Source organism: Aethalodelphis obliquidens, unplaced genomic scaffold, assembly GCF_003676395.1.
Source record: "Aethalodelphis obliquidens isolate GAN/ISIS:26980383/991018 unplaced genomic scaffold, ASM367639v1 scaffold3, whole genome shotgun sequence".
Classification (NCBI taxonomy): Eukaryota; Metazoa; Chordata; class Mammalia; order Artiodactyla; family Delphinidae; genus Aethalodelphis; species Aethalodelphis obliquidens.
This window is the reverse complement of record NW_020837947.1, coordinates 70,425,287-70,437,440: the sequence shown is the minus strand read 5'-3', so window position 1 is coordinate 70,437,440 and position 12,154 is coordinate 70,425,287. Positions and strand designations below refer to the sequence as shown.

The 12,154-nt window shown below is 37.6% G+C and overlaps 1 protein-coding gene across 5 annotated transcripts in view; it reads left to right on the top strand.

Moving 5' to 3' along the window:
- The window catches only part of CYB5R4 (cytochrome b5 reductase 4), an 84,163-nt gene that overhangs the window by 66,116 nt on the left and 5,893 nt on the right, over positions 1–12,154 (top strand). For 4 of the 5 annotated variants that reach the window (XM_027091346.1, XM_027091338.1, XM_027091357.1 and 1 more), the window contains 4 exons: positions 517–657; positions 2,271–2,423; positions 5,219–5,369; positions 5,679–5,765. In XM_027091346.1, coding sequence (XP_026947147.1) covers positions 517–657; positions 2,271–2,423; positions 5,219–5,369; positions 5,679–5,765 — 532 coding nt within the window. The remainder of the gene's footprint in view (positions 1–516; positions 658–2,270; positions 2,424–5,218; positions 5,370–5,678; positions 5,766–12,154) is intronic. The other variant, XM_027091367.1, reaches the window with a different exon arrangement.

Below are 12,154 nucleotides of genomic sequence, written 5' to 3'. Positions count from 1 at the left end.
TAAGTTATTGAATAGTGCTGGTATTGTTAAACCTTAAATATTTGAGTTTCAGGACTTTTCCATTCTGTAAGAAAAGAATTTAGAATGAGCTTTGTTATCAAATATCTTTCACATCTACAGTTTAATTATATAGCTGTTATAGGCTTAAAGGATGGAATTACTTTAAAAAGTAAATTTAAGAAGAAATAAACTAGACTTTAATGTCTTAGGCTATAATGGTTTTAACATGCTATAACAACAGACATGAGGAAATAACATTCATTTTATAGAGCTTATTTTTCAAATTACAGAAGTACTTACAGGTTTTAGAAAATGGATATCACAGGAAATAAAATGGAGAAAACTAACACTGTAAGATTTTCAAAATACTGACGAATTTTTTAAATGTCACAGGCCTGTTAGTGAAACTCAAGCTCACTAAAGAGCGAAAGCTGAGCCTGTGTTTTTGCGTGGTAGGTCTGAGGGTACTGCTTATTTAATTTATTCCTCACTAAGAGAAAATGAATCACTTTCTAGGTTTGTACTACAGAAAGTGCCAGTTAATTTCCAAGGAAGATGTGACTCATGATACGAAGCTTTTCTGCTTGATGCTGCCGCCAAGCACACATCTTCAGGTGCCAACTGGGCTACATGTTTACTTCAAGCTAACTATTACAGGTAAGGCAAGCAGAGGCTTTGCGGAAACATTTTCTTCTTTTATAAGCAGTTCGGAATCAGTACTAATCTCTCGAGGAAGCGCCCATTTAGGTTATTAATAAAATGTTTCTGGGCAGCTAGACTTAGTGATAGCCAGATTCTAGGTTTGTGGATGCAGTGATCCTACATGTGGGAACTATAGCTGTGCTGCATCACTGTATGAACAAAGAAATTATCACTAGTCACAGAGGTAGTGCCACCAGCATTGTAATTTATTACTAACAAAGCCTTAAAGGAAAGAGGTGAGGGAGCACACAAATGGTCTTCCGTGAAGACAACTGCCAGAAACACACACTAACGTCTCTTATTTAACCACTTACGGGTCTGTCATTTATGAAGTTGAATTTATAAAACTGAAAACGAGTGGATGATTATAAATGATTTCCTTGCATGTGCCACTAGTATTAGAAGCTCTGTAAACATACTCCTTACTGTGTAAATTCTTTTTCCCTCATTTTCGTCCTGAAATTACCTCATTTACTTGTTTTAAATACCTTTCTTAGCGATGTCTGACATCTTCTTAGCCTTTTGAAACTGCAGAAGATAACACTCCTAGCCTTTCCAGCAATCAGCCTCACAGACTACCAGCCAGGATTTGGTGACTATAGTTTATTATGATGACACTGTTCAGTTTTTCTCTTCATCATCACTAATGCCAAGTTATCATTCAATAGCTGGTATCTTCCCCAGTGTGGTTGTTGTCAATGTATTATGATTTACATATAGATTAATTTTTGTATATGTGATGGAACCATGTATAAAATTTTGGTCTTTCAAATATGTGGTGACTCCTCTTTCTTTGGAATTTGGCTGGCTAAAGTATGACTTCTTACTAATTTTACCCTGTTTTTTATTATTATATTCTTAGAAGTAGTTGGATTAACATTCCTCTCAGTTACCAAAGTAATATATAAAATATTAAATTGTTAAAACAATTCGAAATATATAAAGTAAAAAGTGAAATTCTTCCCTTCCTGGAATGCAAATGATCCCACTGGCCATTGGTATCCATTGTTAAAAATTTGGTATGTGGGGACTTCCCTGGTGGTCCAGTGGTTAAGACTGCATGCTTCCACTTCAGGGGGCATGGGTTTGATCCCTGATCGGAGAACTAAGATCCCACATGCCACGTGGTGAGGCCAAAAATAAATAAATAAAATAAAATAAAATAAAATCTTTAAAAAATTTGGTGTATAATTAAAATTATTATGTAAGTACCTTCTCGCATCTCTGTGTAAACTTTTAATGCCATTTTTGTTGTAGCCTATTACAAAGCTTACATGTTGATGGTGTAGATGGTTGTCTAAGTTTATTAACATAAAACCCCATCACCTTATGCCACGCTTAATAAAAACAGATTATTTATATTATGGGTAGATTACTGATTTGTTAACATTATCTCAGCACACATAGGTTTAGGGTATATATACATGTACTACATACATATAGAACGTAGAATTAAGTTCACATTAAGTGTACAGTTTTAAATATATACTGATAGCATCATAAAATTTGTATGCTTCATCTTCATTTAGATTTTTAGATTTGAATTTCTTTGTTGTGACTTTTTGCAGGTACTGAAATTGTGAAGCCATATACACCTGTATCTGATTCCTTATTCTCAGAGTTCAAGGAACCAGTTCTTCCCAACAATAAATACATCTACTTTTTGATCAAAATCTACCCTGCTGGACTCTTCACACCAGAGCTTGATCATCTTCAGATTGGTTAGTATATATATTTTTTAACCTAGATTGTGTTCTGGATTGGATCACATGTTACAGTTTCTTTTAGTTATTTCCCTGTGGGAGTCTGTCAGATATCTTAAACGCATCATGTCTGCAGCCAAAGTCGTGTTCTCTTAGTCCCACCAACCTATCCTTGCTTCCATATTCCTCATCTGTTATCTGCAGCATCACTGTTCATCCTCGACCCAATCTGGAGACTCGAGTCATCGCGGCGTCTTCCCATTTTCTCCCTCCTAATCCAGTCAGTCACTAAGTTTTATTGAGTCTACCTCTCAGTGACTTTTTAATCTTTCTTTTCTATCCCTTCTGCCACCTTCTTAGATCAAGCCTTCATCATTTCTCTCTTAATCTGTAATTGGTCTCTCTCAGTTGCCTCTAACTGGTATCTTTCTATTAATCTGCATTTTCCAGTTCTTTTTCCATACTGCCTTGATGATAGATTTAATCATGTTGCTCTGCAGCTTTGACGCCTTGGATGGGTCTCCATAACCTGAGTAGCACAAGTATTTTGTACGGTGAGAGGTGAAGCTGGAAAAAGCATCCAAGTCTTTGCAGGTCACGAAGAGGACTTAATCAGTTAGTCCAGAGGTTTGTCATCCTCATTCTTAGGTGCTTGAGTTTTTTAGAATGCCTCTCTCTACCTGTCAAGTACCTTTTTAAAAATATTTTTTAAAAATATCACTTACTTTATGAAGCCTCCCTCCTCTTCTGAACCCCTTGGTAACTTAACACTTTGTTCATTGATCTAGGATAAGAATAAATAATATTCCTTCTTTACAGGATTTTGAGTTCAAGGATAGATATGTCTTATCTTTGTATTTTCCATACCCAGCAGGGCAGTTAGCGCATAACAGGCTGTCAATAAAAGTACTATGAGAGAATTAATAAAGGGACTATAAGGAAATCTACTAATATTTAGAGACCGCCCCCCTTCCTGTTTCTACTCCTTTTTCTGTGTCTTCAACTTTTGACTGCCTTTTGCGTAACAATACAAGAGCTCTTCCCCTTTTAAGACAGTATTAGCAGTAATATCGAGTGAAGTAGATCACTAAAATTTGGAAATAGAGAAAATTTGCTGCTCTCTGAAAGTTAAGCTCAGCAGTCTACATATAATAGATGTGATGAGTCATCTTTGGTTACATAAATCAAAATATTGGACATAAATGTGAACCTAATGAATTTTGGAATACCTACATATCTAGTGAAGGTGATATCACCTTGTGAAGGACTGACAACATGATTGTAATATAGCAGCTGGAAACTTAACTGATGGTATTATAACCTATCCATAGAGATTGTGTAGCAGAGAGCAGGGTGGAGAGTCAGCATAGAGCATGGGAAAGGAAAGCCAAAGTAGCAAGATCAGTGTTTTTTCAACTTCATCTAGGGGAACTAGTCATGACACAGATACTGGTGCCACTTAGAGGGTTGTACACTGGCATGGCAGTGGTAACTCATGAAGTCTCAATATGGCCTATGTGAGCTACCCTATAAAATTATCCACTTCTTTGTTTCAATTCCATGTTCATCAAGCAACTTTTAAACGATTATTTTGCCCTTCCAAATGTTCCAAATGTTTGGTCTTCCAATACTGGGAATGAGATGCCCTGGATGGGGCATGTAAGGCTCAGGTCACTAGATGCAGGTAGTCAGGCTGAAAATCCATTGCCATTCTGGCATGTGTGCTTTAATCTCTTGTGAACTTCATTAGCATCGAGTCCTTGCCTGAGTCTAATCAATTTTATGACATTGGAAGGACTGGACTGTGGACAGAAGTTATCAAGTTAATATCATTCTGTGAGGCTGCTTTAGTAAACAACCAGCTGACTTTTTCCTGAGGATGTCTGATCTTATGGTCCCTTTCAAACTATAACAAGGAGCTTCTGTTACTTTCTAATGTTTAACTCATCAATTACTACAACATTCTTACTCTCCTGCCATGGACAAAAAAGGGAAAAATTATGAGCATCCAAACATTTAAAAATAAACCAGAGCATTTGAAATTGTTTTTAAAATATGGTCAGCTTTATTTTGTATTTTTAAAGTTACATTGAAAATTTCTGGAATGTCCTAAAGACAATTCTCTTATATGAGTGGTACATAGCGATTATATCAACTGCATAGCAGAAAAGGGTTTATTCAACTGTTTTGATTGAAAATTTGGAAGTAGCATGCCCCAAGTACAGTTTCTGATCGTGCTTTGTCTTTATGGGAATTAAATGCAGAACAGCTCTTGTTTTAATTGATAGGTATTTTCAGAGATTTGATGGAGGCAAAGTTAACACTTTTACTAACAACATAAGATATTAGAATACATTTCCATTTCAATTTTCTCTCCTACTACGCTTATTAATGTGGTTAAGAATCAGTATGTAAGTAGTGAATGTGTATTTTCCGCCCTATACTGTGCAAGACAGGTATACTCGGACTCTGCTTTTGAAGTGCCTAGTTTTAGTTTAGCAATCAAGCCTTTATTGATAATTTGTAGTTAAATATTTGGCAATAGTTTGTATGTTAGAGACTCCAGTTGATTTGGGAAAATAATATTGGGAAACGAGTATAATGAAATCTCATTATTAATTTGATTATAATGATAATTTGAGTATAATGACATACTTTGGAGCCTAATGAGTATTCTCAAAACCACTTACATTCCTTAAAAACTGAGATGTAGTCTGATAATTATGCAACCTGTTTCTCCTCGTGTTCTTAATTCAGCTAGGTTAACGGTCTTATTTTTTTTTTCCTGATTTTATGTATATTTCATTGTTTAGGAGATTATGTTTCTGTAAGCAATCCCGAGGGCAATTTTAAAATATCCCAGTTCCAAGACTTGGAAGATCTCTTTTTATTGGCAGCGGGAACAGGCTTCACACCAATGGTTAAAGTACTGAGTTATGCTTTGACTAATATACCCAGTCTCAGGTATGTCATTTTGTCTTTAAGTACTACCCCTTGTAAGACTGCTAGATTAGTAGAAGGTATTCTAAATCGATTAAATACTTAGTGGACCTCAACAGACATGTTATCCCTCAGTCGTCATTTCTCACTCTTCTTCCTCCACTCCAAGCTGTTTTATTTACTTGATTCCTTTATTTTCGATATTTTTGGTTACCTAATTGGCACTAAAAAAACATTCATGCTAGTTCACTTTTAGACTTTCCATTCATGCATATTTTTTAATTCTATAATCGAAATGGTACCTTTTGAATTGTTGTTGTTTTTTCTTTTAAGGAAAGTGAAGCTGATGTTCTTCAATAAAACAGAGGATGACATAATTTGGAGAAGCCAATTGGAGAAATTAGCATTTAAGGATAAAAGGTATAAAAGTGGCATTAGCTCTGTTTGTAAATATTCTTACAGGTTTAGTCAGTTGATACCCTGCCTCCTTTGGTTGGAGTTTTTAACTGACCAGGAAACTCCTTCAAACAAAAATAATCACTAATTCTCTTAAAAAAAAAAAAAAAAAAAAAACTAAATGTAAGTAATGTTAGTACACCTCTCCCAAAGAAGTAGTTTGATAAAGTCAATGTGACATCAGAGATGTATCACTAAAATATATACTGGGCTTTATGTTTATGTTATGTTGTGTATACTGAGTTAGGTTTCATTGAAAATGATCCAGTGTAGCCAATTTGGTAATTCAAGATTTTCTTGTTATAATGGGGACAGATCAGATAAATCTGGTGAGGTAGGTTAAGCAAAAATAAACATGTTTTTTTACTACAGGATTTCTTAGAGCGTTTACTATGCCAATGTCCATTGTGACTTTCCAAGAAGGGGATTCCTTCTGCATTGTTTAGCAAGATTCTCTTCATTTTTTTCGTTCACATTAACACGTATTAAATATCATTAGTGGTCCTCAGTACACACTTTGGGAAATGCTGGTATAGGTAATAGAAAAAAGTCTGAGTCAGGCTGAATTCAGTGGTAAAATGAGGCAGCAAGGACAGCAAGGTGGCAATTTGTTTCATTGAAAAAAGAGCCCTAGCACAGTCCAAGGAAGTGAGATAATTTAACCACGCATACGCCCCATCTCCCCTAAAGAGGTATGAAAGCAGTTGGAAATTCAAAACAAAATTTTCAGAAGAAGAATGAATTGGACAAGCTGTCATATTTCTGAAGCATTTTTGTAATCATTGAAAACTATTTCTAAGAATTGCAGAACTTCGTAAGTCATACAAAATATCTGACGTAAGTATTTATGTTTATGACAGTATGGTGGAGATAAAGTTCTTGACATTTTAATAGTTAAAGACCTCAGAAATCCAGCTGTCCCTGGGGCTCCAGGTTCTTCTGAATATTTTCTGAATATCCTCACTAAGGTGATGCCGTGGTTCCTTCTAGTCTTTTCCTCTCTGTTGTCTCCCATCCTCCCCCTCTTTCTCTTTTAGTAAATAATTTGCACAAATGAAGGACGACCTGAATTTAATCACCGAAGTGTTTTCTCACATACTTAAAACATAAACCTAAGAATATGTACTATACTTAAGTAGTTGCACAGCAATTTAGAGCATAATTTAAAGAAATAGAAATTCCTGGGTTTTTCAAGTGTCTTTTTCACTAATTTTCAAAGTGGAATATCGGAAGCAGCATTTATCAAAAAGCCTAAAGACCTATATTCTGGTTTTCAGTCTACCCTTAACTAGCTTGAAACTGTATTCAAAAATTAGGTAGCTCTGTGGGCCTGTCCCTTTATTTTCAAAATAGAATAATGACATCTTTCCTATTTACTTCATAAGCCTGTTGTGAGGACTAGAGAAGATAGTGCAAATGCTTAGAAATTGTGAAGCCCTGCCTCAGATATTTGGGTTGCTGTTATGAAGGACCTCTGTATACATGTGTTCCTGTATTGACTGTTTGAGCTCCTCTTTCCTAAACAAGCATTTAAAAGACTTTAAGCAGACGTAGCTACACTTTTTTAGCTAGGTTTTTTAAAAAAAGTATTTCTGGAAGTTTTGGGACATGGTATTCTTCAAGATAGTTTGCTTGTACAAGAAGAATTCATTTACTATTATTTCAGCAGACATTGTACTCTTAGTCTATCCATTGATGTTAAACTCGACGTAAGAAGTAACGTGTATACGTATAACTGAATCACTTTGTTTTACACCTGAAACTAATACAACGTTGTTAATCAACTACACTCCAATATAAAATAAAAAGTTAAAAAAAATTTAAAAAAAAAACAAAGAATTGGTAGAAAGGCATGTGTTACAGCTTCTGAACATGAAGTGCCCTTTAACAACATCCCCTGTGTGTTTTGTTTTGTCTTGCTTGGTCCACATAATTTGGGTTGCTGGAATTGCATAGGCTGCAGGACTGAGGATGAGGAAAGGCCCCTTCTTTTTCACTTCTGGATGACTGGCTCTAAGTGAGTGAGACGCTCCAGTGTGCTGGGAGGAGTGAGTGTTTTGCCTCTGGCCTGCCTTTATCCTCTCTCTTCTGCTCGCTCGCGCTCTCCCTGCTCTCACCTGCCTGCTCCCGCTACTGTGCGCTCTCTGCTCCCTCCCTTTCCTTCCACTTTCTGGGGGTACACTCTCCTTGCTGGGGGCCCTCTACTGGCACTGACTTCCAGCCTCGAATGATCTGTGCCCCCCTGGAGACTTGGGGTCAGACCCTCACTGGAAAACACAAAGGCCTTGGGGTCAGACCCTCAGTGGGAAACACAGAGGCCTTGTGTGTGTACGTGGCTTTGAAACATTTGTCAGGAACCTTCCATATTCTCAGGTTTTATGCAGATAGAGGAGAAACCTAGCCTTATAGGTTTCTCCTCTCGGTAGTACTGTTCTCGGTAGTACTGTTCATTCAGAGCATAATTGTCGAGTACTGTTCATTCAGAGCATAATTGTTGGCTCTCGGTAGTACTCTCGGTAGTACTGTTCATTCAGATGGCTCTCGGTAGTACTGTTCATTCAGAGCATAATTGTTGAGTCCCATACACGGAAGGAAAGTGAAAGTTCAAATTAATATAAGGTAGCTTTAATTTGTCACATCTGTCATTTAATTAACATTTAAGGCTTAATTTTTTTTATCTGTTAAACCACCCTTTCCTACATGTTGACTCTCCAATGTCACTGCTCGTTTTAGTAATAAAGTTTCTGATGGCAGAATGTGAAACTTGAACACATCTCCTTGGTTAAATTATTATTGGATTGTGACTATTAAAAAAATAAGTTCTATAGTTAAAACAAATGAAATACCTTACTCTCTGTAGGATTAGGACACAGCTTTCCATTCAATCCTTTGGGGAACAAGGAGGGATAGGAAAAATGTATACTGAGACTGGTGTATTATCTAATATTTTCATTTTCAGCAAGCATGCTGTGCTTGTCCTCAGAGTTTATCCAAATAATATAGTTAGCAAAGGAAATTCTTCGAAATATTGTTGTATGATGGAAACTTATTAACCTGTGACCTCAGGCAAGTCACTTGATCTGAGGGAGCTTCAGTTTTTCCATCTGGAACAGGGACATCGATATCTCCATCATAGGGTTGTTTGGGAGTGGGGGCCATGAGATAGCGGATGTGGGTGCCTCGCCCAGAATTAGCATATTTGTAACATTCATTTACTCATGAATTTCCTGTGAGCGTCTCCCAGGTGCCTGTATGGGGGTATAACAGGGAACAGGATATTGTGTTGGCTTATCTTCTCATGCAATCCAGGGAATGGATCTCTTCATTTTCCCATGTTGCTAAACTTAGAATTGCCGGAAATAGGTGGACGATTTGTACTCTTTCAGGATGTTTCTGTTTCAATTCAGTTTTCATGTCATTAAGCATAAAATTTCAACAGAAAAAAAAAAAGTTAGCTTGCCTGAATTTTATCCAAATATTTTATTACACTTGACTGTTAACTCCAGTAGAAGGTAAATATGTACAGCAGCAGGGGTAGGTAATTACTATGTAAACGGAAATCCAAATTAAATTTCACTTATCTCTGTCTCCACGACTGAGCAGTGTTATGAGGCCTGGTTGACTCAGTCTTACACGCTGGTACTCCCCCCTCCCCCAGTAGAATGCGCCCGCCCTGAGTTCTCTGCTTTTGCAGAATTCTTTTTGAGGTGCAGGACAGTTTGACAGTGAGATTGACTTCTGGATGGCATTTTGTAATATATAAATAGAATAAGTATTTTCCTTCCCTTTCAAAGCAGTCATGTTTGAAGATAATAACCTTATTTTAGTAAAGTTAGTAGCATATTCTTTTCTATAAATAGTAGAATTTGATGATTTGCTGATTTTCCCCTGTTTATAAAATTAATACATATTTGTATAGAAAAATATATAAGGGAAAAGATCACCCATAATCTTACCACCCAAGGAACAACATTATGGTTTGTATCTTTCCATTCTCCTTCTCTCTCTTTCTCTCCCTCTCTCTCTCACAGACACACACATACACACACACATGCACGCACTTATACACTTAAATGCGCACATTATTTTTTTGTATTTTTAAATAATGTAGCCATACTGACTATACTTTTTATAACTACATTTTTAGTGAATTGTGTGTATTCTATGTATAGAACACTTTCAACCTGTGGCTCTCGACCTGGAGTGATTCTGTTTCTCCCCGCCTGACACCCTGACACCCTAGGGGGACATTTATGTCTTGAAACGTTTTTGATCGTAACAACTGATGGAAGGGGTTCCCCTGGCACCTAGTGGGTAGAGACTGCTAAGAGCCTACAAGAATGCTGTTAAGAGCCTCCAGTGCACAAGACAGCACAGGACAGCAAAGAATTATCCTGCCCAAACTGCCAGTAGCGCTAGTTGGGAAAACTCACACTACACCATGATTTTTAATAGCTGCATTGTATTTGGTCTTGAGTTCATACCATAATTTGTTTAACCAACCCTCTACTGTTTGACATAGTGAGTACAAATTTTTCTGTACCTCTCTAACTATGCAGGATAAAGGTTCACCAGAAGAATCACTAAGTCAAAGGCCTATTGATCCACTTTGACAGTAGCCTCTCGAAGGTAAAGGTTTTTCTATATTCTGGTGTCAGTTTGGGGACCAGCAATGTGTAAGTCCCATTTAAGACAGCAAAATCCAGTGATTCCAGAAGCACAAGTAAGTTAAACAAGGTGCTTGAACGCCTTTCTTTTTCCCCAGCCTGTGAGGCAACTCAGATATGTGGGCCCCTAATCTGGACCCTATACCACTCTCTGTTCCTCCCAGATGTTCCTCCAGGGGTGGTGTTTTTTTTTGGATTTTCTTTTTTACTGAAGTATAGTTGATTTACAATACTGTGTTAGTTTCAGATGAACAGCAAATTGATTGAGATATATATTTTTTAGATTATTTTCCATTATAGGTTATTACAAGGTATTGAATACAGTTCCCAATGATTTTTGGTTTTTTTTTTAAAATTTATTTATGTTTTAGCTGCATTGGGTCTTCGTTGCTGCATGTGACCTTTCTCTAGTTGCGGCGAGCAGAGGCTACTCTTCATTGTGGTGCGTGGGCTTCTCATTGCGGTGGCTTCTCTTGTTGCGGAACATGGGCTGTAGGCGCGTGGGCTTCAGTAGTTGTAGCACGCAGGCTCAGTAGTTGCGGCAAACAGGCCCTAGGGCACGTGGGTGGCTCGCGGGCTCTAGAGCGCAGGCCCAGTAGTTGTGTCACACGGGCTTAGTTGCTCCGTGGCATGTGGGATCTTCCCGGACCAGGGATTGAACCCATGTCCCCTGCATTGGCAGGCGGATTCTTAACCACTGTGCCACGAGGGAAGTCCCAGGGGTGTGTTTCTTGGAATGTGTTCCTTGAAATATTTATGTGTTCCCCCTAAAGGGCTCTATGATTAAATAAGTTTGAGAAATAATGTATACTATGTTATCTTCTTGAAGTTTAATATGAACTTAGCATATTCAAGGCTTTGAGAAATTCTAAACAAATCTATTTAACTTCTCTTAACCCAGTAGTCCCAAACTTATTTGCCAGGTTAGCCTTTTGTTTTCATGGACAACCACTAACATTTGGAGGAACACACGTGTTTAATCAGATTCGTTTTGAGAAATATTTTTAACCCCTAGCTGTTTATTTTGTGAGCTGTTTTTCCCATGAGCAAATAGCAAGTTTTTCTGCAGATTCTAGTATTTTTCTTTAGCTAGAGAAACCAGGAAAAGCTGGGGCCCCAAATACTCTGAAGTACTACTTTGTGGGCAGTGACAAGCCACTGAAGCTTTAGCAAAGAAGTTGTGAGATTGGATCTGGGCTTTTAGGAGAACTCGTATAACAAGGATATGCCAGATAGATGAGGGTAAGCTTATTAGAGTAGCATCTTAGACAAGAGATAGAAGGGCCGGACCTGGAGTTGTGGCAGTAAAATTGGGAAGGCAGGGCTATGTATGTTTGTTTAAGAAATAGGAAGGAGTGGGTCTGGGAAGCTGATTGCCTGGAGGAGGAGGGAATACGCTGTTGAATGACTTCAGGCTTTGCATATGGTTTAGACTGAATGCATACATTTATATTTCAAGATTTTTTAATCTCAGGTCATTTATCAGCCTACTTTAAAGTAATTTGTTTTGGACAAGCTTGTTTACTTCCATTGACATTTAGACCTCATAGGCATTCATCAGAAGCAGGTCTCTCTCTCTCTCTCTCCCTCTCCCTCCCTCCCTCCCTCTCCCTCTCCCTCTCCCTCCCTCTCTCTCTCCCTCTCCCTCTCCCTCTCTCCCTCTCCCTCTCTCTCTCTCTCTCTCTC